Source organism: Dreissena polymorpha, chromosome 13 (genome assembly GCF_020536995.1).
Source record: "Dreissena polymorpha isolate Duluth1 chromosome 13, UMN_Dpol_1.0, whole genome shotgun sequence".
Lineage (NCBI taxonomy): Eukaryota > Metazoa > Mollusca > Bivalvia > Myida > Dreissenidae > Dreissena > Dreissena polymorpha.
This window is the reverse complement of record NC_068367.1, coordinates 50,027,652-50,041,822: the sequence shown is the minus strand read 5'-3', so window position 1 is coordinate 50,041,822 and position 14,171 is coordinate 50,027,652. Positions and strand designations below refer to the sequence as shown.

The 14,171-nt window shown below is 35.2% G+C and overlaps 1 protein-coding gene across 5 annotated transcripts in view; it reads left to right on the top strand.

Moving 5' to 3' along the window:
- The window catches only part of LOC127855319 (sterol regulatory element-binding protein cleavage-activating protein-like), a 252,067-nt gene that overhangs the window by 46,866 nt on the left and 191,030 nt on the right, over positions 1–14,171 (top strand). For 3 of the 5 annotated variants that reach the window (XM_052390789.1, XM_052390787.1, XM_052390788.1), the window contains exons 23-26: positions 54–134; positions 1,411–1,558; positions 2,063–2,190; positions 4,562–11,981. In XM_052390789.1, the coding sequence (XP_052246749.1) occupies positions 54–134; positions 1,411–1,558; positions 2,063–2,190; positions 4,562–4,744 (540 nt within the window). In that variant the 3' untranslated portion in view covers positions 4,745–11,981. Of the gene's footprint in view, positions 1–53; positions 135–1,410; positions 1,559–2,062; positions 2,191–4,561; positions 11,982–14,171 lie in introns of those variants that run through there. The other 2 variants (XR_008037479.1, XR_008037480.1) reach the window with 1 other exon arrangement.

Genomic DNA, 14,171 nt, shown 5'->3' with positions numbered 1-14,171 from the left:
GACTAGTTTGGTCTGTCTGCATAGAACCAGTGAAGAATGTTTGTGCATTTCAGGTGTTTCGTCTGGAGGATTACAAGTGTCTGTACACCCTTCATGGTCATGCTGGGGCCATCTCCTGTCTGTACCTAGACAAGGTAATGCCTGGGGAATGTTATTAACTTCTGTTTGTCTTCTGTGCCTTTACCTGCATATATATTTACTGTGTCATTATGCGGTCAGATTCATTCAAAGACCATTGGAAACTTGAGTTATTGGAAACTATTAATGAATTGATCAACATAAGAACTTTATTTCAAGTAAGAATTATAAATAAACCTTTTTATGCCCCCAGATCGAATGATCAGGGGTATATTGTTTTTGGACTGTCTGTTTGTCATTGTATGTGTCTGTCTGTCATAATATGTGTCTGTCTGTCATTGTATGTGTGTGTCTGTCCCAAAACTTTAACCTTGGTCATAACTTTTGCAATATTGATGATAGCAACTTGGCATTTCATGGTGCTGCACATTTTGAGTGGTGAAAGGTCAAGGTCATCCTTCAAGGTCAAAGGTCAAATAAATGGCTTCAAAGCTGTGCAGTAGGGGGCATTTTATTTTATGCTTTCCGGTGGTTTATAGTGAAATATCAGTGATTTAAATGATAATTTCACTGTTTCAAACAGTGAAAATTATCAGTGAAAATTATCGATAATTTTCACTGTTTACTGTGAAATGACGTCATTTTTTGACGAAATGACGTCATTATCCCAGCGAAATTCTTAACTTAAACTAAACAATGTATATATAAACGATGAAAAAAGCATAAAATAAAAATAACATTTGTTGGATTCGGTGAATATCGATTTTAATTCACTCGTGATCATAGAAAATATATATTTTCACTCATGGCTGTGCCACTCGTGAAAATATTATTTTATATGATCACTTGTGAATTAAAATCGATTATCCACCAAATTCAACAAATATCCTCTATGTGTTTCACAAACACAGCTCTTGTTGAATTGTGTTTATGTACATCAAATAAGCAATAAATAGGGAAGAGTCTGTGTTGATTGCAAAAACCTTGAAAACTCTATTTGTACAAGAATTATAAAACCCGCATTATACGAAAATGGGTCTTAAGCAATATTCAGCCAGTGTAGCTTCAGGCCAGCCTGCCCATCAGATCAGTCTGTTCAGGAGCAACCCTGTCCGCTTATGAGACCAGGAAACATTTCGTGACTTTATAGAATACAGAGTCGCTCCTGACCAGACTGCCATTGTTTGGAGTTGCGCTGGCTGCATAAGAACCATTTTTGCATGATGCAGCTCATAAAATCATTCTAGTGCACTCAGTATTTGGTGACTTTACAGTGGCTGCAATTGGTATAAGATCCATTTTCACGTGACTCTGCTCATACAATCGTTCCAGTGCACTCCGTATGCGGCAGTGAGTGGCGCAGCTGACGGCACCATCCGACTGTGGGACCTGTTGACAGGTCACTGCGTGCACAAGGTCAAAGGTCACGAGGCAACAGTGATGGGGCTGACTTGCACAGACACGTACATCATAAGCTCAGGTAGACAGGGCTAAATGGATGTGTGTCGTCCCCGAATCCCCAATTAGCCTGTGCAATCCACACTGGCTAATCAGGAACGACACTTTCCATCTAGACTGGATTTTAAATTAGGAAAGATTTCCTTGTGACAAATTTTATAAAAGTAGAGAGTGTCATCCCTGATTAGCCTGTGCAGACTGTGTAGGCTAATTTGGACTAGTACTTTTGCACTTGCATAAAGCCCCATTTTTCCATATAGAACAGATAGTTATTTTGCGACTTAAGCATTTACAGCTTATCGTCAAAAACAATGTAGCAATTATGCCAATATGACAATATGAATACACAAATATGCATGCATCAAAATCACAAATCAAAGACGAATTCAGAGAAAAAAGTGAAAGCAACAACTTACAATTTAATAACTGTTTAAGCTTTTTTTACAAATATATAGATTTTTGTGAGAATGTAGGATGTAAGAGAAGGCTAGTTATGTTTTAACAATGTAAATGTTCAAATGCTCAGGCCTGGACGACAAGCTGTGCGTGTGGGAGAGGAAGCGGGGACACCTGCTGTACTCCGTCGAGATGGAGACCTCATGTGGCACCTCCATGGCCATATTGTGTAACAACTTTGTGGTCACTGGTGGGCAGGTGAGAGGGGCTCGGTGTATAACTGGTTGATATATGAGCCTATTTCTAAGGCAATAAGGTTGTTCTGGACTTCCATTTGAGCCTCATTCTGTGTGAACTTGACTTATTCAAGTGGGTAAAGTGTCATCTCAGATTAGCCTGTGCTGTCTGCACAGGCTTATCAGCACGGACACTTTCGCCTTTTATAGAATTTGTTTGGTTTAAAAGTGGGATTTTTTTTATAAAAATCCTATTCAGGGAAAAAATGTTATTTCTGATTACCATGTGTGGACTGCACAAGCTAATCTGGGATAACACTGAATCTTCATGTATTACGCCCAGTTTTTACAGAACAAGGCTCAAATTGAAATTTATTTTATACTTATGATATAGTCCATGACTAACCTAATGTCTTTTTATTCCTATACCACTTTTCAATTGTTCCTTTAACACCTTAGTATACACCAATCTTTGCAGGGTGCCCTGTAACAAGTCACAATATTCCAATGACCATTTTCTTTTCCGATCTGATCTTCAGGGCTTTTTTTCCTGTTTTTTTTTAAGTGGCCTTGGCCCCCCCCCCCCCATTTTGTGAAAAAAATTAGTCGTTAACTATTCAAAATTATGATAAAAATAAGTAGTAAACTGTTCAATATTGTTACAAAATTAGTCATGAAATGTTCAAAAATGAGTCCCGAACTTTCTAACATCGTGAAAATTTGAGTCGCGAACTTCTTGAAATTGTGAAAAATTTTGTCGCAAATTTCCCTAATTTGTGAAAAACGGGCATTCTCACACAAGAAAAACAAGCCCTGGAACCTCGTGAACCTTGGTCTCAATGCTAAACTGACGTACTCAGTGTTAAATTATGGCATCATGTGCTATTATTTGAATAAATACTGTTTAGTTTGGCTGGATGTTACCCACTAGTGACCTTGTACTGAACCAATACCATGTGTGACCTTGTACTGAACTAGTACCATGTGTGACCTTGTACTGAACCAATACCTTGTGTGACCTTGTACTGAACCAATACCACGTGTGACCTTGTACTGAACCAATACCATGTGTGACCTTGTACTAAACTGATACCATATGTGACCTTGTACTGAAACAATACCATGTGTGACCTTGTACTGAACCAATACCATGTGTTACCTTGTACTGAACCAATACCATGTGTGACCTTGTACTGAACCAATACCATGTGTGACCATGTACTTCACCAATACCATGTGTGACCTTGTACTGAACCAATAACATGTGTGACCTTGTACTGAACCAATAACATGTGTGACCTTGTACTGAACCAATGCCATGTGTGACCTTGTACTGAACCAATACCATGTGTGACCTTGTACTGAACCGATACCATGTGTGACCATGTACTGAACCAATGCCAGGTGTGACCTTGTACTGAACAAATAACATGTGTGACCTTGTACTGAACCAATAACATGTGTGACCTTGTTAAGCCAATACCAAAAAAGATATTTCTACAGCAGTATGGTATTAACAGGACTTCATTGAGGTGCACTGAATTTAACCCCTTACCTCTCAGAAGCAAAGTGAAAATGGCTATGTGCAACCAGCATGAAACGAGGACTTGCAGGCTGGTCAGGTTTATAATGTTTGCTGCTCATCAGTATCTTAGGCTTAAAAATGAAGCCTTTTAAATTTGATTCTAGTTCCAAACATCATGAATTTGATTTTCTCAGGGACTACAAACACATAAAAATTTGTATCTGAAAGGGAAAGGGTTAACAGGATCACAATCACCACATGTGACCTATATTAGTGGGTGAAACATAGAGAATAATAGGTAAGTGTTGATTATAGATCAGGTTTATCATGCGAGGCTTAGAAAACAAAAAGCACGAGCCTTGGCGAGTGCTTTTACGTTTTCGTGCCGAGCTTGATAAACCTGATCTATAATCAACACTAATCTATTGTTCTATTTATCCCACTTTTTATTTTGTAAACCTTTTTGTTTAAACAATATTAGTTTGACTGGATAATTTCGCTGGATTTATTTCATTTCGTCAAAATATTGACGTCATTTCCTGCCGTTGATTATAGATGATATTTAATCAACGGGGATATTTAATCAACGGGGCTTTAATCAACCGAATTCGCTGTAAAAGTGGGATAAAAGAGTATTAAAGGCAAGGTTAGATAAAGGTCGCCTCTGTGTACTGTGGATAGGACATCTGCCTAGCAACGGGTTTGATCCCCACTCTCAGAGCATTCTGTAAATCTCTCCCAAAGACACCAAGTGGTGGTTCTACTCTGGAAATGGACTCGTTTCAATTAGCCTTTGGCCTTCTATGCTATTAACGTAAACTAAATAGGTTTATAGTAAGGTTAGATAAACAACTGTCATTCACTTCAGGGCTGCCTGTACCTATGGGACCTGCACAAGGGTGAGTTGGTGCGCACTGTTAGCCTGCGCCAGGGCAGCAGCGCCCCCTTCCTGCACCATGTACACTCCCTGGAGAGCTCCACCATCGTGTGTGACTATGGCAACGAGGTCAAGGTCATACATTTCCCCATGGTGCTTGAGAAGAAGGAATGAGTTGTAGAAGAAACCTATCATGGTGTGAAACTGGTTTATCATAGTTACGTTTCTATATCAGATGAAATTAACCTCACATTGGGAAAAAGGAATTAACCTCTCTCTGGGAAAAGGGGTCTTAATGCATGCACATAAAGTGTCATCCTAGATTAAACTGTGCAGTCGGCATACGCTAATCAAGGGTGACACTTTCCTAAACTGGATTTTCGCTAAAGAGGCACTTCCTTTAAATGAAAAATATATAAAGAGCGGAAAGTGTTGTACATGATTAGCTTGGGCATACTGCAAAGACATATCAGGGACGACACTTTATGTGCATGCATTTAGCCCAGTTTTCTCAGAACAAGTCTCAAATTGATTCCATGGCAACCTTTGAGATTTGACAAGAACTCAAACAATTTCCTATGATGCTGGAAAAGATTAATGATCCCCTAGTAAAACCAAGATGGTTGCTGTTTTGGATGTAAAACTATAGCATCAATTTAATATTTCAATATTTGATACAATAGTGTATTGCTTAACCTTTGAAATGGGACACGATTTAGAAGTGGAAACTTGTCTTAGGAGCACTAATCACTGAGTTTCTATGGCTACCCAGGAAACTTGTCTATCATCTGAACATGTTAATATCCAAATAAAAAGACTTCATGTTTTTCTCTTAGTATGTTGAGCTATTCTTGGATCATTGATTTTTAATTCTGGTTATAAAAATAATGTTAAAAAATGATTGCAACAATCATATGTACAAATAGTAATAAAGTAATTAGGGTTGGCCAAGGAGGTATTGTGTCAGATACGTATGTATATAGAAGGTACAATTTGCAGATGTATTGTTTAATAATGTACACATGATTGTATGACAAAAATAAGAGACTGAATGTTGGATAAATTAGTTACTTTGACCACTGGCATACTTTTGGTTTAATATACAAAAGTGATTGCTAATAAAGAATGGCTTTAGACAATCAAACCCAAAACCTTTTTGAATTTTTAACTGAAAGAAATGACACAAAAATGCCATAATCAAAAGTCTGCCATTTTAAATTACCAGGCCAGAGCTTTTGTTAACCCTTCCCACTCAGAGGCAAAGTGAAAATGGTTATGTGCAAACAGCATAAAACCAGAACAGCCTGGGAGTAACTCGCTGTCTGTTCAGGTTTTATGCTGTTTACTGCTCATCAAGGATTGGAAATGAACCCTTTAAAATTTGAATCTAGTAAAAAAAGGTCTTTGATTAAATTAAACTTTCTAAGGGACTACAAACGCGTCAATATACGTATCTAAGTGGGAAAGTGTTAAGGGTACTAAATGTACTCTTGCTTGCCCAAGGCAGGTTCAAATGTTGGAGGGCAAAGTACCTGTCAAGCAAGTCAATTATCATATCAACATTTCTCTGACATGTTTTTTTTTTGCATGTATCATTAATATGTGATTTAATGTAAATGTTTTATGTTAAACGATTTAGTTTGAACATTTGCAAAATAGTTGCCCACAAACTGCAGTCAAAGACTTAAGTAAACCAATGCAGACTTGTTAAGATTTTCAATTAGATATACAATTGTATATAAATATATTAAATGTGTGCCTGTGTATCAGGATTTTGTTATAAAAGGAAATTATTGTAATTTATTTCATGTTATCAATGGCTTCCATATCAAAATGTGTGTGAAATAATTTTTTTATTGTTTTGTATGAAACTAGCAGAAAATGTTTTTTCAAGTCTATTATTGGTTAAAATAAATCATGAGTAAATATTGTACAGATTTATATCACAGTAAAACAGATTATTACTTAAAGATCATAAAATGGTGTGTATACATTGATTTTTTTATATTATAACTATCATATATGTGTTTCTTTTTTATGTCCCCCACTATAGTAGTGGGGGACATATTGTTTTTGCCTTGTCTGTTGGTCTGTTGGTTGGTTTGCGCCAACTTTAACATTTGCAATAACTTTTGCAATATTGAAGATAGGAACTTGATATTTGGCATGCATATGTATCTCATGGAGCTGCACATTTTGAGTGGTGAAAGGTCAAGGTCAAGGTCATCCTTCAAGGTCAAAGGTCAAATATATGGGTCAAAATCGCTCATTTAATGTACACTTTTGCAGTATTTCAATTTTCAAGATAGCAACTTCATATTTGGCATGCATGTGTATCTCATGGAGCTGCACAATTTGAGTGGTGAAAGGTCAAGGTCATCCTTCAAGGTCAGATGTCAAATATATGTGGCCAAAATCGCTCATTTTATGAGTACTTTTGCAATATTGAAGATAGCAACTTGATATTTGGCATGCATGTGTATCTCATGGAGCTGCACATTTTGAGTGGTAAAAGGTCAAGGTCATCCTTCAAGGTCAGAGGTCAAATATATGTGACCCAAATCGCTAATTTTATGCATACTTTTGCAATATTGAAGATAGCAACTTGATATTTGGCATGCATGTGTATCTAATGGAGCTGCATATTTTTAGTGGTGAAAGGTCAAGGTCATCCTTCAAGGTCAAATATATGGGTCAAAATTGCTCATGTAATGTCACTTCTGCATAATTGAAGCTAGCAATTTTATATTTTAAATGCATGTGTATCTCATAGAGCTGCACATTTTGAGTGGTAAAGGGTCAAGGTCAAGGTCATCCTACAAGGTCAAACGTTATATAGGGGGACATTGTGTTTCACAAACACATCTTGTCTGGTAATTAACATTGGAAGCTCCTGGCTCCATTAAAATAGTTTAAAATACGTTAACTTGACATCTGCCCGATACAAATGTGCCTTATATTTTGTTATATCAGGTCAGGATGCTTATTTATCAGTCAATATTTGGGGGTTTGACATATGGCTCATGACGAAGTATGAAGTCATCATTTTTTCTAACAAATGAATTAGATTCAACATAACAAACAATTTGATACAAATACATATAGGTATGATGATTTAGACACAAAAAGCAAAAATGTATTGTTCAAATATTAAGCACAAGAGCTCATGATATCATGATTAAAGCAAAAATATATTCATTCCTGCTAAAAAGGCAGCATAATCATGATTATAGTTGATAGTTTCTTAAAAATGGGCCCGTAGAGGTATGATAAACAGAAAAATAGGTAACTTCAATATTGTTTTGAATTATATCAGGCTCTTCAAAGATTTATTATAACCCTCAAATAATATATTTGGTATTACAAAGCAAATTATATATTTGGTATTACAAAGCAAATGGGGAGTAACCTACAATGAATTATGTTACAAGTGGACACTGTTTGTTGTGAGTGCCCTAGATCAGTTCTTGTGTAATTTATAATTATTATTGTCAAGGTTTTAAAACATGTGCATTTTTTATGACAAATCATGTTCAATTTTTTTTTTTTCATGAGTCACTTTATAATATCTCAGCAAATCTATTTTAACTTATTTAATAATTCAATTGTCCTTTTTAGCTGCATAAAACAAAACTTTATTTTTAACTGAATTTCCTAAATAATTTGCTACTTTCCCTGGAGTTTTCATACTTGTACATGATCATCTGTCATGCAGTTTAGCTTTGAATTCTTGAATTATGATCTATTTATACCTGTGATTTTCATTGAAAGTAGACATTTTTATGCCCCCGGATCGAAAGATCGGGTATATTGTTTTTGGCCTGTCTGTCATTGTATGTGTGTGTGTGTGTGTCCCAAAACTTTAACCAAAACTTTAACCTTCTTCATAACTTATGCAATATTCAAGATTGCAACTTGATATTTGGCATGCATGTTTATCTCATGGAGCTGCACATTTTGAGTGGTGAAATGTCAAGGTCTAGGTCATTCTTTAAGGTCAAAGGTCAAAAAAACAAATTCAAAAACTTTAACCAAAACTTTAACCTTCTTCATAACTTTTGCAATATTGAAGATAGCAACTTGATTTTTGGCATGCATGTGTATCTCATGGAGCTGCAAATTTTGAGTGGTGATAGGTCAAGGTCATCCTTCAAGGTCAAAGGTCAAACTTATGGCTTCAAAGCAGCGCAATAGGGGGCCGTGTGTTTCTGACAAACACATCTCTTGTTTATTAATGTACAATGTATATAGGTGTGTGAAGCAGTTTTCTGCAAATTCTTCAAAACCACAGTTTTTGCAGTTGTGTATTTATTTTCAATAATTTTATGTGCAATTGTAGAATCAAACAGCTTAAACCACATGCTTCTTGCAAAATAACATTTGTCCCATCAAAGCAATTCAATGCAATTTTATGACACTGTGCCACCATATACTCATCTTACGGTATTTCCACACAAGTTGTTCTATGCTGTCTATGTGATGCAGAATATTAGTATGGCCAAACTTTGTTATCACAAAATCCCTTTAGTCTTAGGTCATGAAATTGTAGTGGACAGGAATTCAACAGTTATTTTTGTTAGAAATTATGAACTTTATACTAGCTTACACAAATCTTCAACCACCATCTTTGTTTGTCTTACATTCCTTTTTTTAAATCTGACAGGTATTGAATTAATCCTTTACCACTTGGATACATATTGAACCTTTTACCACTTAGATACTTATTGAACCCTTTACCACTTATATACTTATTGAACCCTTTACCACTTATATATATATTGAACCCTTTACCATTTAGATACATATTTAACCCTTCACCACTTGGATATGTATTGAACCCTTTACCACTTAGATATGTATAAAACCCAATACCAATTAGATACGTTTTGAACCCTTTACCACTTAAATACATATGGAACCCTTTACCACTTCTATACGTTTTTAACCCTTTACCACTTAGATACGTATTTTATTAACACTGGCTCATCATTCATTTTATGCATACTCTCACTTTATTTGACTTCACAGATTTTTGATGAAGGTTATACAATTGTAATGACATTTAAAAAATTGTATTTGAATTGCAATTCAAATGCTATCTTGGTTATTCATATTTTGGCTTAATAATCGATGAAATGCTTTACAAATGCTTTATCATGTTTCCAATTTTGATTGATGATATTCAAAAAAACAAACCTATATTTGTGACATGTCTTTTTCATGAGTCTTATTTTGGGTGCATAAATATAATACATACCTTATTTTTTGAATCTGTGTGAATTTTTTTTAAGTTGTCATTTTGCCAAACTGTTGTACCTTGATTGTCTCAAACTTCACTTATTTCAACATTATTTATGAAATCCTTGTTATTGTCCACTTATCAAAATTTATTTGCCATGGTAACAAGTGTTCTTGATCTCAGCATTTGTAGATATCTAGCACATGTATTCCAAAAGGTAGCTTATTTATTCTGGTATATATAATGTTGATTTAAATGAACATTTTGTTGCAGTATTTATTGATTAATGTTATGATTCTTTCCTGTTGTTATTTTGCCTTGATGATTGTTCCCAGATAAGTTTTGTGTGTGTTAAAAGATTTTACTGATGGTTGATTGATTGATTGTGTTCAAAATGGATTTTTTTTGCTCACCTGATTGCTCAGGTGAGCTTTTCTGACCGGCCCGTCCGTCTGTCCATAAACATTTGCTAGTAAACACTATAGAGGCCACATTTCTTGTCCCATCTTCATGAAACTTGGTCAAAAGCTTTGCCCCAATAAAATCTCGGCCGAGTTCGAAACTGGATTGTGCCGGGTCAAAAACTAGGTCACTAGGTAAAAGAAAAGAAAAACCTTGTAAACACTGTAGAAGTCACTTTTTATGTTCAATCTTCATGTAACTTTGTCAAAATGTTTGTCTTAATGATATCTTGATTGAGTTCAAAAGAGGTTCCTGTGTGTTGAAAACATGGCCACCAGTGGGCGGGGCAGTTTTCCTTATTTGGCTACAGAGAAACCTTGTAAACACTCTAGAAGTCACAATTTTTGCCCAATCATCATGAAAGTTGGTCAAAACATTGGTTTTATTGATTTCTTGGACGAGTTCGAAAATGGTCCAGATTGGTGAAAAAACATGGCCGCCAGGGGGCGGGGCAGTATTCTCTATATGTATATAGTGAAAACATGGGAACACTCTAGAAGTCACATTTTTGGCCCAATTTTCATGAAATGTTGTCAGAACATTTGTTTCCTTGGTATGAGAGTTAAGTTTGAAAATGGTTCCGGTCAGTTGAATAACATGGCTGCCAGGGGGGGGGGGGGGCAGTTTTCTTATACACTTAAACACTCTAGAGGTCACAATTTTGTTTCAGATCTTATGAATCTTGGTCATAATATTTATTTTTGTAAGCAAAGTTTGATGTTTTTTAAGGGGGGTCTACTCAAAATATAGGTCACCAGGTCAAATCTTACAAAAACAAAATCACTCCATATGCCAGAGTTTTGGTTCAATAATGATGAAACTTGACAAGGATGTTTGTCTGGACAATATCTGGGTCAAGTTTGACATTTGGTAAAGATTGAATGAACCTACTCCTCTCAGGTGAGCCAACTAGGGACATCTTGGCTCTCTTGTTATGTTTGTATGAGAGGTAAATATTTTACTGCATGGTAGCACACTACTTCAGGATTAGGACTAGTTGTCATGTTGTTTTCTGATGGCAGACATTTTATAGCAAGAATGCGCTTCTAAGCTTTTCTATTATTATCTACCGTGAAAAAATGTTTCATTGCTTTTTTAACAATTATTAAATCCATATAAACTTATCAAAACAGATTATGTGCAATAAGAAACTTTCAATCATTTAATGTTTGTTCTGTCTTTCCCACATGTTGCACGTACATTGTATGTCGTTAAAAGCTTCAGATACATGCATGTAAAAAGGTTGTGGTAACAACAATTACATTGATACACCAATTTTTTAAAGGTTTCTTTAAGGAAAGACAGGCTTTAGTTGTGTATAACTTAACAGATTCTCTTTCTGAAAAAAAAGGTAATCATAATAGGATTCAACTTTATGCCTTTGCTACCTGTATAATATTTATGTTATACTATATTATTTTCTTCATTTAATGTTTCATGTTAACAGCATAAATTCCATCCATTGTATGTTTGTTGCTGAATACTGTTAAATATAGGCTCAAATGTGTTATCAAAATGTTTTGTATTTTTTCTTCATTTAATGTTTCATGTTAACAGCATAAATTCCATCCATTGTATGTTTGTTGCTGAATACTGTTAAATATAGGCTCAAATGTGTTATCAAAATGCTTTGTATTTTTTACACATAGTTTCAAAGATATGAAATTGCCGTGTAACATATAAGGTTTGCTTGATAAATTTCAATCCGAACTGAAATGTGTTGTGTGTGCTCCTTTGGCCAGTCACTTCATGATGTACCACAGAATGCCTGCAGGTCCCAATGTAGTTTAATACAAATGTATAATTAGTTACACCGTTAGTAACTGACGGTGTATGGGATATACACCCACAGTAATTTCATTACCATATGAGAGCAAAGCTTGAGTATGGTATGACATTACTGAGGGTGTATATCCCATACACCATTAGTTACTAACGGTGTAACGATTATATCGCAACCGACTACTTGGGTAGTTAATGGGAATTACATGGGGTGTATGGAAAATACTCCATGGGCAAGTGACCGCTCTAACCCAATCGGATTTGGTCATTCTTGTAGGAGGTGAGATATGTATTTATATGTAAAATATTTCCCTTAGAATACCCGATATTAAAAAAACTGACCAATTTCAGTATTATAATTGCTTATTACTGGATACAATTTAACCCCTAAAAACTGAATATCAAAATGTTAAAAGATATTGTATTGATAGTATTTAATAGTTGGATAGATAAATATACTTAAAAATAATCAGACTTAAAAAATTGCAAATCATTATTGAGGCTTTTTTGACAGAGAAAATTAGATAATGCATTACAACAAGTGTAGTTGGCTGTACAGTTGTAACAGTCGTTTATACACACCTGTATGCTTCAGTTCAATATATGCTTGTAAATTAAATGATTTCAAATCTGCTTTCCATTGAAAGGTATAATGCACACTAAAAAAAGGCAAATATGACTTACTGAAAACACTTTTTTAGTATTCACTTAAGTGCAAAAGATCACAAGCACTAAATTTTGATGTAAAACAATATATATTAATTTTCTGGTGGATTTATTTCTTTTTTTTGTGTAAGTAACAAAACGCCAACATTTGCAAACAAGCAACTGAACCAATGTAGTTATATTCTACTGTAAGTGTTAAAAATTTGGCTCCTTGGAATAGAATGTCATGTTTTGCATATTACATTTATAATTATAATTATGTCAGTTGAATTAAATGTCAACTCAATAAACAACACTTTGGTAGGTAATAAAGTGCCTGATAAATAAATTGTAACAATAAAGACTGTTTACTCATGTTATTAAATTCTTGATTATACAATACCTCATAAAACACTCTGAAAAGCTTCATTCCCTCAAAACAGGTCTGGAATTCCAATCAAAAACATGCTCCATGAGATGTCCCGAGAGTTTCCACTGTATCATAAAATGTTAAAGTAACTGATACACATGTTCAATATATGAATATGACATATAGTAAATAAGACCCATGTGACTATCTTAAAGGTCAAGGTCACACATTTAGGTAAAATCTGGATTTAAACAGCTTGTCCATACGTTACTTCATCCATCATTTTTGAAAACGGTCACTTCACATGTAAGACTGATGTGCCTAGTTTTAAGGCTAGCAGTGGATTGAAGCCTGGTTCGATTCTTGTTCCCAGCAGCATGTGATTCAAGCTGGTGGTCACCTTACCCGACTGGTTGTGTTTGTACAGGTACTCTGGCTTCCCCTCACAACACCACATCAAAATGGAAATCTTTCAGTCAAAAAAAAAAGCTGGAAAACACACCTTTAATAAAAATTTGGCCAACCCTCATGAGTCTTGCAAATTAATTACTGGTATGTAGGACAGTTGGGACACACTTGGGCCTGTTTTCATCAACCGATTCTTAGACATAAGAGTAGACTTGGAACAAGAAAATTATGCTGAGTGTTCGAGCCTTTACAGACTACCACTGGTGATTTTGCCATAACCAAAGCATTCTTCATGAGGTGAATAATGCCTAGTTTGACTCAGAAATAAAGAACCTCTTGAATATCCAATTTAAAGAATATACTTTATTCTTAGACTGAAGTCTAAGAATTGGTTGGTGAATACGGGTCCCGGAGGTCCCAAATATATTGCTATTTTTTTGTCCCTATATCATTGCCACGAATAAATAATTCTGTCACAGATCAATGTAATTCTTATATCGGGTTTATACTTTGTGACAAATTAGCACTCCTCATAAATCATTTGCAGGTTAACACTAGGTCATCTCTCGCATATCATGTATAGCCCGTGTCCTGTGTGCAGAATTTAAGGACACGTACCCATTGGTTAAATGATCGTGTCTAAACAATCGGCTCAACACGTGGTCAACATGAAGATGGTTTACTTTTTGAGCCTC